The sequence below is a fragment of the Rhinopithecus bieti genome, unplaced genomic scaffold (assembly GCF_001698545.2).
Source record: "Rhinopithecus bieti isolate Rb0 unplaced genomic scaffold, ASM169854v2 scaffold_6513, whole genome shotgun sequence".
Taxonomy (NCBI): Eukaryota; Metazoa; Chordata; class Mammalia; order Primates; family Cercopithecidae; genus Rhinopithecus; species Rhinopithecus bieti.
The window spans coordinates 1,448,585-1,464,847 of NW_016805931.1; the positions used below are offsets into that span (position 1 = coordinate 1,448,585).

General features: G+C 42.6%; 1 protein-coding gene across 1 annotated transcript in view; it reads right to left on the reverse strand.

Annotated features, from left to right (window-relative positions):
- Positions 1 to 16,263, reverse strand: part of ANKRD55 (ankyrin repeat domain 55) — a 131,170-nt gene that overhangs the window by 44,355 nt on the left and 70,552 nt on the right. The window contains exon 7 of the mRNA XM_017874210.1: positions 2,730 to 2,858. Within this exon, the coding sequence (XP_017729699.1) occupies positions 2,730 to 2,858 (129 nt within the window). The remainder of the gene's footprint in view (positions 1 to 2,729; positions 2,859 to 16,263) is intronic.

The following is a 16,263-nucleotide window of genomic DNA, read 5'->3' on the forward strand; positions in this document are numbered from 1 at the left end:
ATATATATATATATATATATGTGTGTGTGTGTGTGTGTGTGTGTGTGTGTGTGTGTGCGTGCACATGCGCACACATATGCACACACAGTTTTTTTTTAAATAGAGATGGAGTCTTGCTCTATTGCCCAGGCTGGTCTTGAACTCGTGGCCTCAAGTGATTCTCCTGCCTCAGATTCCCAAAGTGGTGAGATTATAGCCACAGCCCCAGCCAATACAGGTGTATTTTTTATGAGCCCAAGGTCTCACTGCATTACACAGCTTGGTCTCAAATCTTGGGCTCAGGTGATCCTCCTGCCTCAGTCTCCCAAGTAGCTGTGATTATAGGCACAGGCCACTACGCCCAGTTCCAGTTTTGAAAAATATTGATCGCTGGGCCCCACCCCAGAACAACTGAATGAAAATCTAAGAGGTGAGGCCTGGACATGAGTATTGTTTAAAAGTTCTTCAGATTATTCCATTGTGCAGACAGGGCTGAAATCAATGTAGTAGGTTAAAAGCTGTGACATTTAGTAGAGACAAAGAATATGGGAGCTTCCAGGTAGCTGAACATGTGGAGGTTTCTGGAGGGTGGCATGCCCAGAGAGGGCATGGAAGCTCCATGCCTGTTCCCCCATACCCTTGCCCTACCTGTCTCTTCATCTGCATCCTTTGCTATATCATTTAACAAACTGGTAAACATAAAAAAAGAGAAAGAATATGAAGGCATGGGTATAATAACTAAGTTTCCATGGAGACAATCAGGAACCCTAATAAAAATGACCATCTTGTCCAATTACATAGTACATTACATATCACTATCATATGCATGGTCTCATTCTGACACCAAAGATACCCTTATCAGTTAAGCCAAGCAAGTGTTGACTTGCCTCAGATCAAGCCCAAGTCTATTAATGCAAACTCAGATCTTCAGAGTTGAGTAGGCTGTTCTTACAATTTTGCCAAAGTGCATCTTAAAGGATAAGAACAGGGATTCCCAGCTGGGCGCAGTGGCTCATGCCTATAATCTCAGCATTTTGGGAGGCTGAGGCAGGCGGATCATGAGGCCAGGAGTTCAAGAGCAGCCTGGCCAACATGGTGAAAACCTGTCTCTAGTGAAAATACAAAACTTAGCTGGGCATGGTGGTGTGTGCCTATAATCCCAGTTACTTGGGAGACTGAGGCAGGAGAATTGCTTGAACCAGGCCCCGGGAGGCAGAGGTTGCAGTGAGCGGAGATTGCACCACTGGACTCCAGCCTGGGCTACAGAGTGAGACTCCATTTCAGAAAACAAAACAAAACAAAACAAAACACAGCGATTCCTACCCTGTGAGGGCTCAGTGGGGGTCTGGGAATCTGTTGTTTTACAAGCACTGCTGGTGATTCCATTGCAAGGCCAGGTCTCAGACAGCAGCTCTACAGTGAGGCTGGGATGGTGGAAGGGGGATGCATGTCAGTCAGAATTATCTGGGGAGGTTTTTCAAAATGCACATGCATCCCAGATCTAGGGAATCAGAACGCAGTGGTGTTGAAGTGACTATATAGAAAACGCCTGCTCCTGGTGCCACTTTCATCTCAGCTGAGAACCAACACATGGGGGAGCTTCCTGGCAGCCCAGCCAAGTTCCTCTGTGGCCACTGGGTGACCCCTGAGCAGCCAGAGGCCAGCCCCAGGGCATGGAGTCCTGGGCAGAGACTGGACTGACAGCGATGGTGGCAGGGCAGGTGATTAGATACTGAAAGTATGTAGGAGGGTGCTATGGGCAGGTGGAGATGACAAAACAAGCCTTGCTTACTGCATGGCTTTGCAGAGAAACTGGTGCAGAGAAACTGAAGCCAAGGTTGGAGGGACGAAAACAGAGCAGTTTCCAGATCACTTCTGTTTTCCCCTTACATCAAGCACACATGTCAATCCTGAGAGTCCCAGGTGCCCACTTCTGCTGTACTTGGCACATGGAAATGCTGACTGAAACCAGAGTCAGGGCAGCAGAAACTATTCTCACAGGGTCCTGGCAGCAGTTCAGACAGGTGCCCTTTCTGGGCCAACAGAAATCAACTGTGGGGGTGTCTGTGCTGAAGACAGAGACGGGCTGGCAAGTTTATGGAAAGGATGCATGGTACTGCTCTCCTTGAAAAAAGGAATAGATAACTTTTAGTTAATCATTCCACTTGAAAATAGAAAGCACTCTGTTACACATTAGCGATTATTATTCTTTCACCTTATTGTCGGTTTTGTCCTCTCTGGACAATAGATTTCTTGAGCCTATTCTGATTTATCTGGGTGTGTGTACTGACGTGGACTCCCTGACGTGATAGTGTTGCAGGGTCAGGAGCCACTACTTTCACTGTCGGGTGAGAATTCAGGATCACCTGAAACAACTCTGCTGGGGAGGATTTGGAAGCAAGAAGAGGATCAGAGAGTCACGGTTCAAAGACTTTGAAGGCATTTTCCCAGCAATTCTTTGCAGGTTTACTCTGGGACACAGTAAGCTGGTAGCAAACATTGAGATGGAGAGACAAAGAGAGAGAGTGAGAGGGCTGTGTGTGTGCGTCTGTGTGTGACACCCAAGGCAGGCTGTGCTTGATATTCTGTAACTACCCCGCTTTGCATCTTGGCAGGGTTTCTCTTCAACAAGTGGTGGGGCTGAATGAAGGGCTGAAACCTCCATCTTTAAAGTTTGACCTATTCAGAAAATTGTTAACCGTGCTTTCCACCATTTATACCTGAGACCAGTCCACTGGTCAATTTCTCACCTGGACTGCCCAGTGGAGAGCCGTTTTAAAGTCTTTATCCACAAGGGTGGGGTCTGCCCCCTTCTTCAGCAGCATTTGGGTGTGTTGAGGCTGGTTGTGGAAAGCCGCCCAGTGGAGTGGTGTCATTCCCTGCGAAACAACAGTCAGAGAGGACAGAGATGAGCACAGGCTCCCAGGAAGAAAACTGGAACTCACACTTTCTCCTCAGGCCTAGGGGCCATCACCAGATGCATTGCTTGTTTCCTGCTAGTTCATTCATTCATTAATCCATTCATTCAATAGACGTTTATTGCGCTTCTGTTTTGTGCCAGGCAAACAGGTGCTCAGGATACAGAAGTTAATAACATAAATGAGATCCTTACCCTCATGGAAATTGCTCTGTGGTAAAGGAAGATAGATATTAAATGCACAAAAACGTGTCAAACAATCTTCCAGATTGATAAATATTAGGAAGAATGCACATGGGATGCTGGTGAGAGAGTAATCAAGGATGGAGGACTGTTCTAAACAGACCTCTGTGAGAAGAACTGGAGGAAGAGGACAGCCAACACCAAGCACAGAGGCAGACAGTAAGTTAAAGGAAGGCCCCTGTGACTGGAGTGCAATACCCCACCACCAGGACAGGGGTGCTGTCTGTTTTCCTCTATCTCTAATGCCTAGACTAGAGGCTGGAGAAATAGCTGTTGAATGAATGAATGAGGTAGGAGGGGAAGAGAGCAACCTGAAATGAGGTTGAAGAGGGAGGCAGGGGCTGATCCTGGGAGGGTGGGATGGGGGCATTTGGATTTTATTCTAATTCAGTGGAGAGACAATGAAGGATTTTAAGCAAGTATTGGCATGATCAGATGTACACTGTTTAGAAGAAATCACTGTGGCAGCTTGGAGAACAAAGCTGGATGAATGAATGGTGAATCCCAGCTTCTTTCAGAGTGCAAGGTCACATGGGTTAGGTATAATTTAACAGTAAGTGAGCTTATGCTGAGAAATGGTGGCCAAAAAGAGCCAGTGTTATTTGAGAGTTTATACGATGAAAAGATTGGCTCTTCTCCTTGCTCACTCAATTCCATGAAACATATCTAGATTGAATTGAAATGAAGATACCTGATAAAGGGGGCAAAGGGCACAGGCAGCTTTGAAGACTCTCTTTCTATAGTTATCTCTGCTGACAGCATAAGGCTAGGAGACAACACTTTGGCTTTCTCTGTTCCTTCCGGGGTGAGCTGCATGGAGAAGATGGGCCTCAGCCTAGATAGAAGCACATTAATGATAGCCCAGAGCTAATATTTATTGATCTAGAGAACTTTATGAGTTCTTTCATCTATTGTCTCACATAATCCTCCAAACAACCTTCTGGAGTAAGTACTGTGGTGATGTCTCCTACATGTCCACCAAGCTGTTTCCTCTTCCTCTAGGGCACACAGTCAGACTATATTCCCCAGCCTCCTTGCAGATAGGTGCAGCCACATGACTGAGTCCTTGCCACTGGAATGTGGACAGAGGAGATGGAAACCTTCCCCAGGCCTGGGCTAGACAAAAAGCCCATGTGGTCCTCCACATCTTCTCTTTTTCCTCATATATCAACAGAATGCAGAGGAGGACAAGGCTCTAGAAGATGCTGGAACCATGTGATTGAAAAGCCTGAGTTTCTGAGTGATGAGGGAGAATAGGACCACCCTGCCAAACAGCACTGGACTATGATACGAGCAAGAAATATACTTTTATTGTGTCAGGCTATTGAGATTTCAAGTAGTTTGCTAGAGCAGTTAGCCAGCTCTGATAGGTGCGATTGTCCTTCTCATTTAATGGAAGAGGAAGCTGAGCTCTAGAGAAATTCCTGAGTTTGTGAGCAGGCAGGGAACTGAATCTAGGGTTTAAGGTTTGTGGGAAACTAGAATTAGAATGTTAAATCCCCTCAACCAGTTCCATATTTTGAATTCCTATATTATGGTTTGCTTTCAAGTTTCAAGTGTCTTATGACAGTGAGCCTCCAGAGATACTCTTGAGGATATTTCAAGGAATTGGTTCCATATGAAAAAGAATGCTGGTATAAAAGCAATGGAACTTCTTATTCTTATTCCAATAGCTAAATATTTACTTGGAAATCAGAATACCTCAGTACATTCTAATTGGTCCTCTTCATTTTTAACTGGACACACTGGGGTTAGAAATCTAACACAAGGGAATTACATTTTAAAATTAAATTATATTTTAAAAATAATGCATGGATAGCCCGTTTCCCAGTCCTTAGTCCCACTTGCTTCATTGCAAATAAAGTGATGAAATGAAGCCATTGGCTTCATCACGAAGTGCCAAAAGTTTTCAAGTTACCGGAGTGTAAGTTGCATGACAGCAGGGGCTTTGTCAGCCCGTCTGAATTCCTAGATCCTAGAACGGTGCCAGGCACATTATAGATGTTGAGTAAATACTTATTAAATGAACAAATGACTTACCGTGCTCCACTGATTTTTTATTTTTATTTTTTTGGGATGGAGTTTCGCTCTGTCACCCAGGCTGGAGTGCAATGGCGCAATCTCGGCTCACTGCAACCTCCACCTCCCGAGTTCAAGCGATTCTCCTGCCTCAGCCTCCCAAGCAGCTGGGATTATAGGTGCCCGTCACCATGCCTGGCTAATTTTGTAGTTTTAGTAGAGACAGGTTTCACCATGTTGGCCAGGCTGGTCTTGAGCTCCTGACCTTAGGTGATCAGCCCACTTCAGCCTCCCAAAATACTGGGATTACAGGAGTGAGCCACTGCACCCAGCCGAATTTCTTTGTAAAAATTTGGCTTTGTTTTTTAAAATCATACACAGAAGAAAGGCAGAACATGACTTCTCTTTTATAGACAATGAACTTGTCTGATATCATCATTGTTACCAACTCATCAGCTGAAACTTGTCAGGATTTTTGATGAGTGCTTCAAATAATCTTATCTTTTGTACTACTGTACTATCTCACATCCAATTACTAACCAGGCCTAATCCTGCTTAGCTTCTGAGGTCAGGTGCATTCAGGGTGGTTATAGCCATAGACCACTGCACTGCCAAAGGTGAGGTAGATGGCAATGACTATATGTAGAAGTATGATTTAGTGATGTGGGAATTCAGTGCGAAAATGTGGTTGTGAATTAAACTGTGGTAATGCAATGTTAATTATTGTCTCCTAAATACAGTTTTAGGCTTTAAGAGCTATTCTCTTTAAATAACCACAAGAAAACTCCCCTCAAAACCCAACTCTTGCATAGTTTGATCAAGGAGTGGGGTGGGAGGAGTGCTATAATTTTTCATACACCTACTTGATGCCAAGAGCTTTGCATCTGCTATTGCATAGAATCTTTACAATGATCCTAAGGGGTTGGTATTTTTAGGTCTATTTTACAGGCGAGGAAATTGAAACACAGATTAAGTAATTTGCCTAAGGTCATTGACTGGGTCCATGGTAGAGCTAGGGTTCAATGCTTGTTTCTCTGACTCTGGAGAAAAAAATGCTCTTTCCACACATCATGGTGGTAGAATTTCATTTTGAGAATGAGCTCAGATGCTACAAAATTTCTTTCTTTGTGATTGTAGCTGGATTCAACGTTGTCTTACTTTCTAAAATGATGGTTCTTACTAGTGTAAGGCTTGGTACCCTATATTATTTGTTTCAACTGGCATTGCCTCAAGGCTCCTCCTGAAAGCGCAGTTGGCAAACATTTATTTTTGTGAGATATGTACACATACATAATACGGATTCTCCCCCACCATTCACCCTCACCACAAAACTTGTGAACACCTTGAAAATAACTGGTGATCCTCTGAATGACTCCAAATCAAGAGCCGAATTACTTCATTACTTCTCTAAATACTTGTACAATATAAATGGGTTGTGAACACTCAGTCAAGTCAAGGGAAATTTCCTGCTGCTTTTTTTTTCTTTTCTTCATTTGGGCTGATGAGAAATAAGAATAAATCCTCTTAGAGTTAATAATGTGAAAACCAAAACTTTTAAAAGCAGCTCAAAGGCAGCGGTTGGTATTGCACACTTTATTTAGGAACATTTTCCTACAACTGCTTCCTTCTCCTTTCTTCTTCTTCTTTCTTCAACTTCTGTTGAGCCTGCAGAAATTGTAGCTGTCTTATGTTAAAATTCTGGTGGCCAGTTAAGGGGCAAACATCAGGCTTAGCAACTGGTATCTGTACTAAGCAGTGACAGAAATCACAATTAAGCTGTGACGCACATAAAGGCAGATGCTGTGGCATATTCACCATGGTATGCCCCCTGCACTAAGCACACAGTAAGTGTTCAAGAAATGTTTACTGGAAGAATTAATTAGTGAGTTGCAGCTTATTAAAGGTCACTTGGACTCATGGGGAATATAAAATCAGAGTCTGCTGGATAAGACAGCCATCTGTGTCCAAGTTATGGAGACCTTTCCAACCAGTTACTTCCCGGAGTTTCATTGAGGGCTTAACTGAGCCTTCGAAGCATCTAGGAGCTGACAATCTAGCAGTCACTATCAGGCATGTTGCAACAAACACCCAGATGGCCCTGGTGAGAGGAGAATTTTACTCTTCTGAAAATCAAAAAGTATTGATTGGCTCAAAGAGTGAGGAGGAACTCATATTCAGTTAAGAATATAAGCTCTCCAGAATGTTTTGAGGGGAAATGTTTTGGTTGACTTGGGATCCGATTTTAGATTGCTGATAGGACAAAATGTATGTTCTAACTGTTGGGTGCATAGTAGGGTTGCTTTGGAACAGTGTCTTGTATTGATGAGTAATTCTGTGCCTTGAACCTGTGCCACCACAATTTCAGTTAAAGGCTTACAAGTCCTATCAGCTTCTCAGAACATTTTTTTTTTTTTTTTTTTTTTTCCAAACCACTTTTGTGTTTTCTGAGCCAGAAATCTGCTTTAATGCTTAGCAGGTTTCATGTTTCAGAACTGTACTTTTAGAGTGTCTCTAGCCAACACTGAAAGGCACACAGAGAGAAATGTTGATGTGGCTGGGTGCTTGGTTTGTTCCCCGTCTTGGTTGGCGGTTCGGGGCGGGGTGGTGGAGGGGGAGGGTAAAGAATTATAGCAGGTGTCTGGTGGCTGAGAGGTCAGTAAACAATTCCAGATGCTTTGAAGGATCTAGAATTTCTAGCAGCTTGGCTCTGGCTGACATTTAAAAATTCACATACTTAATCCTCTGATCACATATGACCACCTCCCACAAAAGTTATAGAGGATCAGGAGATAAAAAATTAGATAAAAAATTGGAATGAATATGTCCTTTAAAAGTATATCTAGTTTTAAAAACTAGATGATGTTACAAGTACCGTAATGAAAGCCATTTTCTTTCATTTTATTTGAAAACAATCTTATAGATCAGAAAGCTTAGTAAATTAATTCATTGTCTTTGTTTTGGAATTTCCTAAACTGGATAGATAGATGGTGAGCATATAACTGAAGGCCAAGAATACTCTGAGGCTGGATTTTAGGGCACTAGAAAGGGCTGCTAATAATGGCACTCTCTAAAAACTCTCTTTCTCGCTGTAATAATTATAAGAATAATATGTCTGACATTTAAAAAAATACTTTAGAATGGGGTTTTCATAATTTAAATCAGACAAGAAAAACAATAAAACGAACTTAGGCCATGGAAGTCTAGGAGCCAATTCTAACAAGAACAAACTTACAAAACAAAGCCTTCAGAATAGAAGCCTAAGTTGATATATTTATTTTTCAAACAAAAAAGAACATCTACATTCTTCTGCACTAAACTGTGAATACCAGCATAGCAGGGATGAAGCCTACATGAGACATGGCAGGTACTGAACAAATATTTGTTGAATAAATAAAATAAAACAATTTTCTTGTTCCAAGGAGATCACCTTGGGAGGCTATACAATTATTCTACTCATTGCTCAAAATACTTCTGGGATTTTCTTTGTTTTTGAAATTGCCACTAGAGCAAGAGCTCTATCCATGGATAGAAATAAGAATATGTGAGTCTCATCAGATAAATAATTACATCTTTATTTTCAATAACTTTTTTTTTTTTTTTGAGACAGAGTCTCACTCTGTCACCCAGGCTGGAGTGCAGTGGCACCATCTCGGCTCACTGCAACCTTCCCTCCTGGGTTCAAGTGATTCTTTTGCCTCAGCCTCCCAAGTAGCTGGGACTACAGTGCCCGCCACCATGCCTGGCTAATTTTTGTATTTTTAGTAGAGATGGGCGTCACCATATTGGCCAGGCTGGTCTCAAACTCCTAGACCTTGTGATCTGCCCGCCTTGGCCTCCCAAAGTGCTGGGATTACAGGTGTAAGCCACTGCACCCGGCCTGTTTTCACTAACTTCTAATTGAAATTTAACATCTTTTTCAATTATGAATATAGGCAACAACCCACAGTAGTATAAACAGTACCTGTGACTTTGCCACCACTATAAATTATAGATACAGTGCTATTACATTAGTGATTGCAGATATCTCAAAATATTTACATGTCTCACTACTTCAACAATTGTAGTAGTTCGTGGTCCTGCCATCAAATCTTATTTAATGCATTAATAAACAATCTTTTATGTTATTGTCATAAATTTGTTCTTTAAAATATTTTCTAGCCTGGGCAACATGGTGAAACTCTGCCTCTACAAAAAAAAAAAAAAAAAAAAAAAAAAAAAAAATTAGTTGGGTATGGTGGTACCTGCCTATAGTCCCAGCTACTTGGGAGGCTGAGGTGGGAGAATCACTTGAGCCTGGGAGGCAGAGGTTGCAGTGAACTGAGCTTGCATCACTGTACTCCAGCCTCACAGAGTGAGACCCTGTCTAAATAAATATATAAAAAAGCTGGGCATGGTGGCTCACACCTGTAATCCCAGCCCTTTAGGAGGCCAAGGTGGGTGAATCATTTGAGGTCAGCAGTTTGAGACCAGCCTGGCCAACATGATGAAATCCTGCCTCTACTAAAAATACAAAAATTAGCCAGGCGTGGCGGTGGGTGCCTATAATTCCAGCTACTCGGTAGGCTGAGGCAGGAGAATCACTTGAACCCTGGAGGTGGAGGTTGCAGTAAGCTGAGATCACACCACTGCACTCCAGCCTTGGCGACAAAGCAAGACTTCGTCTCAAATAAATAAAAAAAAAAATAAATAAATAAATAAATAAGAGAATGTTTTGTTAACTGTATTTTAATATATTTATTTCTTTTGCAATCCTATATATTTTATTTTCTGTAATTTTAGATATTTTTCTTTTTTGATTTTTTTTTTCCTTTTAAAAAGAAGTTTAAATAGAGATGAGGTTTAGCCATGTTGCCCAGGCTGATCTTGAACTCCTGAGCTCAAGCAATCGTCCTGCCTTGGCCTCCCAAAGGGCTGGGATTACAGGTGTGAGTCACTGCACCCAGCCTAATTTTTAAGGTATGTTTCTGAGAAGTTATCCATAGGTTTCACAAACACATGAAAATGTGTTCATGTCATAAATATGGGTAAGGACTCCTGCTCTAAGGTCTACAGGACATTTTAAAAAAATTCTAATTGGTATAAAATTTTATTTACTTGGCCGGGCGAGGTGGCTCAAGCCTGTAATCCTAGCACTTTGGGAGGCCGAGACGGGCAGTTCACGAGGTCAGGAGATTGAGACCATCCTGGCTAACATGGTGAAACCCCATCTCGACTAAAAAATACAAAAAAACTAGCAGGGCGAGATGGGGGGCGCCTGTCGTCCCAGCTACTCGGGAGGCTGAGGCAGGAGAATGGCGTGAACGCGGGAGGCGGAGCTTGCAGTGAGCCGAGATCCAGCTTGGGCGACAGAGCGAGACTCTGTCTCAAAAAAAAAAAATTGTGTTTACTTATGTATATCTCATAGACACCTCTAATACCATGAAAATCTTATTTTTTTGAGAGTAAGTTTTGGAAATAACAGTTACCTGGAGTCAAGTCTGAGAAATAAATTGGATAGCTGAGTCAACAAAACAAATGAAGAAAGGGCCATAAAATAAAATAACATGACTTTTTCTTGAATTTAATTCTTTCTTTCTCCCTAGATATAACATATCTAGATACACTATATATCTGGGCTGGGCGTGGTGCCCCACGCCTGTAATCCCAGCACTTTGGGAGGCTGAGGCCAGTGGATCACTTGAGGACAGGAGTTGGAGACCAGCCTGGCCAACCTGGTGAAACCGTGTCTCCACAAAAAACGCAAAAATTAACCAGGCATGGTGGCAGGCACCTGTAATCCCAGTTACTTAAGAGGCTGCGGTAGGAGAATCGCTGGAACCCAAGAGGCAGAGGTTGCAGTGAGGCAAAATCGTGCCACTGCACTCCAGCCTGGGTGACAGAGTGAGGCCACATCTCGGGGAAAAAAAAATCTATATATATGTTTGTATATACATATATATATATATTTTTTTGTGCCTCACTATGTGCAAGCTACTGAACTAGAATCTAGGGATACAAAGATAAAAAAGGCATGGTCTACCTCTAGAAGTTTATAGGGTTGGGGGAGAGTGGGAGAGGGAGGTTGGGGCTCCTAAGTAGCGGTGACCCTACTCCTTTTTTTTTTTTTTTTTATGTTCGGTCTTAGGCTAAAACTTCTGATTCATTAAAAAATTGTGCTTTGTTATTCTACCTTTTGCTAACTGTAAAGTAAAAAATTTCAAGAGTCAAGGACTGTTTCTTCTGCTTTTGGTTCTATCTCAGGAATGTGGTAAGTAGAAGTGATGCTAAGTATTATGTCCAAAAGGTCACATTTGTTTTTGCAGCTTAAATTTATTTCTCAGAGTGGTTCTACAATTGAAGTTTGGATTGTCAGACTTCTCACAAAAATCTACTTACATAAGAATGTGCATTTAATATATCCTAAACAATATATATATCCTAAATGCTGTGCATAACAGTGCTTCTCTGGATAAATGCATTCAAAGTTCTAACCCAGAAGCCAATAGCTCAGAGCCCCTCTTGATAGAACACTCTTCCCGTCAAGGCTAAAATGAGAGCAGGAGAGGTTAGTTTCCATTTAACTCCTGCTAGCGGCAATAGAAAAGCCTCACTCTATGTCAATGATTCTCCTGAGGTCTTGTTTTGAAGAACAAAAGCACAAAGGACAATCTGACCTATCTCACTTTTTTCAGTGTTAACTGCAGTGTGGATAGCTTCTAAATAAGTCACTTTATAATTAAGCAGTGTGGTCAATGAAACAGGAAAAACAAACAGATCATTGGAACAGAACAAAGAGTTCGAAAATGAAACCATATATTAAAAAAAATCTTGTAACAAACAAAAACATGGCTGGGTGCCATGGCTCACACCTGTAATCCCAGCACTTTGGGAGGCCGAGGCAGGTGGGTCACGAGATCAGGAGTTCGAGACCAGCCTGGCCAACATGGTGAAACCCCATCTCTACTAAAATACAAAAATTCGCTGGGTGTGGTGGCGGGTGCCCAGTTACTCGGGAGGCTGAGGCAGGAGAATCGTGTGAACCTGGTAGGTAGAGGTTGCAGTGAGCCAAGATCGCGCCATTCTGGCCTGGACAGGGCCAGACTCGGTCTCAAAAAAAAAAAAAAAAAAACAACCGGAATGAGCCAGATCTATATGTATCAAAAATTCTAAGACAAATGCTTGAGTTGAAAAAACTAAGTTAGGCCAGGTGTGGTGGCTCATGCCTGTAATCCCAGCACTTTGGGAGGCCCAGGCGGGAGGATCACGCGGTCAGGAGACCGAGACCATCCTGACTAACATGGTGAAACCCCGTCTCTACTAAAAATACAAACAAAATTAGCCAGGCATGGTGGTGGGTGCCCTGTAGTCCCAGCTACTCGGGAGGCTGAGGCAGGAGAATGGCGAGAACCCGGGAGGTGGAGCTTGCAGTGAGCTGAGATCGTGTCACTGCACTCCAGCCTGGGTGACAGAGCGAGACTCCGTCTCAAAAAAAAAAAAAAAAAAGTTGCAGAACACATAGAGTGATATCTTTTTTTAAAAAACGAATTTAACTGTTATTCCCTCCTACCCCTCATACAATGGAGGCTACATCATGCTTGGAGCTCACTGAAAAAAGACGAGAGAGAGAAGGTTACTTGTTCAAAACATTGAGCAGCCAAATACAGAAACTCCACCAAAGTAATGAATGAAAAAGAAAGCCTGGGCTGTGTTCTTTCCATTTCAGAATTGTATTTATTTCTCAATGGCAATCAATGGCAAGAGTTTTTGCTGTTATAAATTTATCATGATTGGCTCTCACTAGCAATGACCAATAACTAAATAAAATAAATAATAGGCAAAAACAGAACTACAGCATTAGATTTAGTTTTAAAGTTTTTTTTTTTGTTTGTTTGTTTTTTTTTTTTTTGGGACAGAGTCTTGCTCTGTTGCTTAGGCTGGAGTGCAGTCATGCCATCTCAGATCACTGCAACCTCCATCTCCCAAGTTCAAGCAATTCCACCGCCTGCCTCAGTCTTTGGAGTAGCTGGGGCTACAGGCATGAGCCACTACACCCAGCTAATTTTCATATTTTTACTAGAGACATTAGTAGGGGTTTGGCCATGTTGGCCAGGCTGGTCTTGAACTCCTGGCTTCAAGTGATTCACCCCCCTCAGCCTCCCAAAGTGCTGAGATTACAGGCATGAGCCATGGAACCGGGCCTTAAAAATCTTAATTGGCTTCATTTGCAATTTTAGAACTGGGCTTCATTCCAAAATGTTCTGGCCGGGCATGGTGGTTCATGCATATAATCACAGCACTTTGGGAGGCTGAGGCGGAAGGATCACTTGAACTCAGGAGTACTAGACCAGCCTGGGCAACATAGGAAGATCCCCGTCTCTACCAAAAATGAAAAATGAGCTGGGTATGGCTGTGCATGCCTGTGATGCAGCGTTTCTGTGGTTCCATCTACTCTGGAGGCTGAGGCAGGAGGATCGACTTGAGCCCAGGAGGTGGAGGCTGCAGTGGGCTGTGATCATGTCACTGTATTCCAGCCTGAGTGACAGAGTGAGACTGTCTAAAAAAAAAAAAAAGGCTTTCCAATGAGCCCAGCAGAGGAGGTTGGTTTTACAGATAGAGAAGGGCTGAAAAAAGCAGAAGCAAAGAACAAAAATCAGACTGGTTATTTCAAACTTACTTTCCTTGAAAGATGAAAGATGAGAACAGGGAAACAGAACAACAGAGAAAAAACCGATTGCTTAACATCAGGCTACTTTAGATTACTTTTTGTTGTAAGGATTAAAGGCAGAGGAAATTTCATTATCATGCTAAGTAAAACTGGCCTGCTTGGGAAATTTGGCTATTATCTCTCTCCTGATTTCTCAGAAGGTCAGATAACAACTCGATTTCAGTTTGGTGACTTGGAATTTAAGTACGAGGGACTCCATTTTGATATTTGGCCTGGTCTGTTGACCTAGTACAGGGGCTCAGTCAAAAACAAAATTATATGAGTGCCTCAAAGTTATATGAATGCCATCTCTACTAAAAATAGAAAAATTAGCCTGGCATGGTGGTGTGTGCCTGTAGTCCTAGCTATTCAGAAAGCTGAATGGGAGGATCACCTGAGCCCAGGATGCGGAGGTTGCAGTGAGCTGACATCGCATCATACCACTGCACTCTAGCCTGGGCCACAGAATGAGACCCTGCCTCAAAAAAAACCAAAACCAAAATCATATATATATATATATACACACACACAGCTACATCTATATACACACATACACATACATATATGGATACATATATGGATACGTAATATATATATACATGCATATATCCATACACACACACACACCACATATATATATATATATCTTCAGTGATTTAAAGCAAAACCTCAGAGGAAAGAGGATTGTACTGTTAGAAACTTCTGCTTTGAAAATGATAACCAGAGATGAGGTAGCACACTCTGGTCACTCTGCCCATCCATGGTGTGGAAGCAGGGAGCTGGAGTGGCGAAGTCCATGTGTACATATATATACACATACATACACATACTATATATATATTTTTATATATATATATGTGTATATATTATGAAAAACACAGGCAAGCATTAGCAGTTGGTTTCAGATGGATTCCAGACAGCAGGCTGTGAATGGACCAAAGAGGAAGCTGTGACCATGTGTAGGAAGTGCCTTGTTGAGGCCCTTGCTCTGCTGGGTCTGTTTTCTGAGCTTAAAACCCAATGGGTCCATATGCTGGTGTAATAGCAGGAGGAATCTGTTTGCAGAAGTCCCTTTGCATGAGGAGGAACCAGGGACTTTATTTACCACATATTTTATGTAAGGTGTTATAATTACCACTCTTAGAAAGATCCATGTCTACTTTCATTGTCTCCACTGCCAGGTGCCTCCTAGGGTGGAGAAAAATAGGGAACTATGTCTTTGCTGGGGGATTGCTAGTTCTGCTGAGGGGTACTTGAGTTAGAGGTCTATAAGTGGAATTTAGCTTTAGGGTATAAATGAGCAAATTTGTCATCTTTCTAAATAAGACCGAGTTTAGGGATTACCGCAGAGGTTGGAGGTGGAGGATGTAGTTGGCAACTTGCCCTGAAATCTAGAGGTTCACAATCTGCTGACATGGACTGTGCCACTCCAGCTCACTGCTTCCACACCATGGGCAGAGTGACCAGAGTGTGCTACCTCATCTCTGGTTCTCATTTTTAAAGCAGAAGTTTCTAATAGTGTAACCCTCTTTTCTCTGAGGTTTTGCTTTAAACCACTGAAGATATGGGGAGTGAAAGCAGCAGGGGCTTTCTGATGTGGTTATTAATGCCAGTCAGAGGGAAGCCTTTAATCAGAAGGCTCAAGACAGATGGGGGGACTGGGCGCAGTGGCTCACATCTGTAATCTCAGCACTTTGGGAGGCCAGGGTGGGCAGATCACCTGAGCTCACAAGTTTGAGAACAGCCTGCTCAACATGGTGAAACCCTGTCTCTCTATTAAAAATACAAAAATTAGCTGAGCACAGTGGTGTGCACCTGTAGTCCCAGCTACTTGGGAGGTTGAAGTAGGAGAATTTCTTGAACCTGGGAGGTGGAGGCTGTAGTGAGCTGAGATCGCACCACTGTACTCCAGCCTGGGCGATAGAGTGAGAATCTGTCTATTAAAAAAAAAAAAAAAAAAGACAGATGCGGGGGTGTCTATCCCAGGAGAAAGTGATTAGGAGGGGCTTACCCTCTGCCCCTTGCCTATGGTCACCTAGCTTCCTTGAAAATAATGTAATTGGCATCTTTGTGTATGTACATTTTTAATGTTATCAGACTTTCTGAGTGAAATGCAATCAAACCAAGCACATATTTATTTTACAATTCCATTAAAAACCAGGTATTTAAATTGATTTTAAGAACCTTGTTAAGGGGCCGGGCGCAGTGGCTCAAGCCTGTAATCCCAGCACTTTGGGAGGCTGAGGAGGGTGGATTACGAGGTCAAGAGATCGAGACCATCCTAACACGGTGAAACCCCGTCTCTACTAAAAATACAAAAAATTAGCCGGGCATGGTGGGACGAACCCGTAGTCCCAAATACTTGGGAGGCTGAGGCAGGAGAATCTTTTGAACCTGGGAGGCGGAGGTTGCGGTGAGCCGA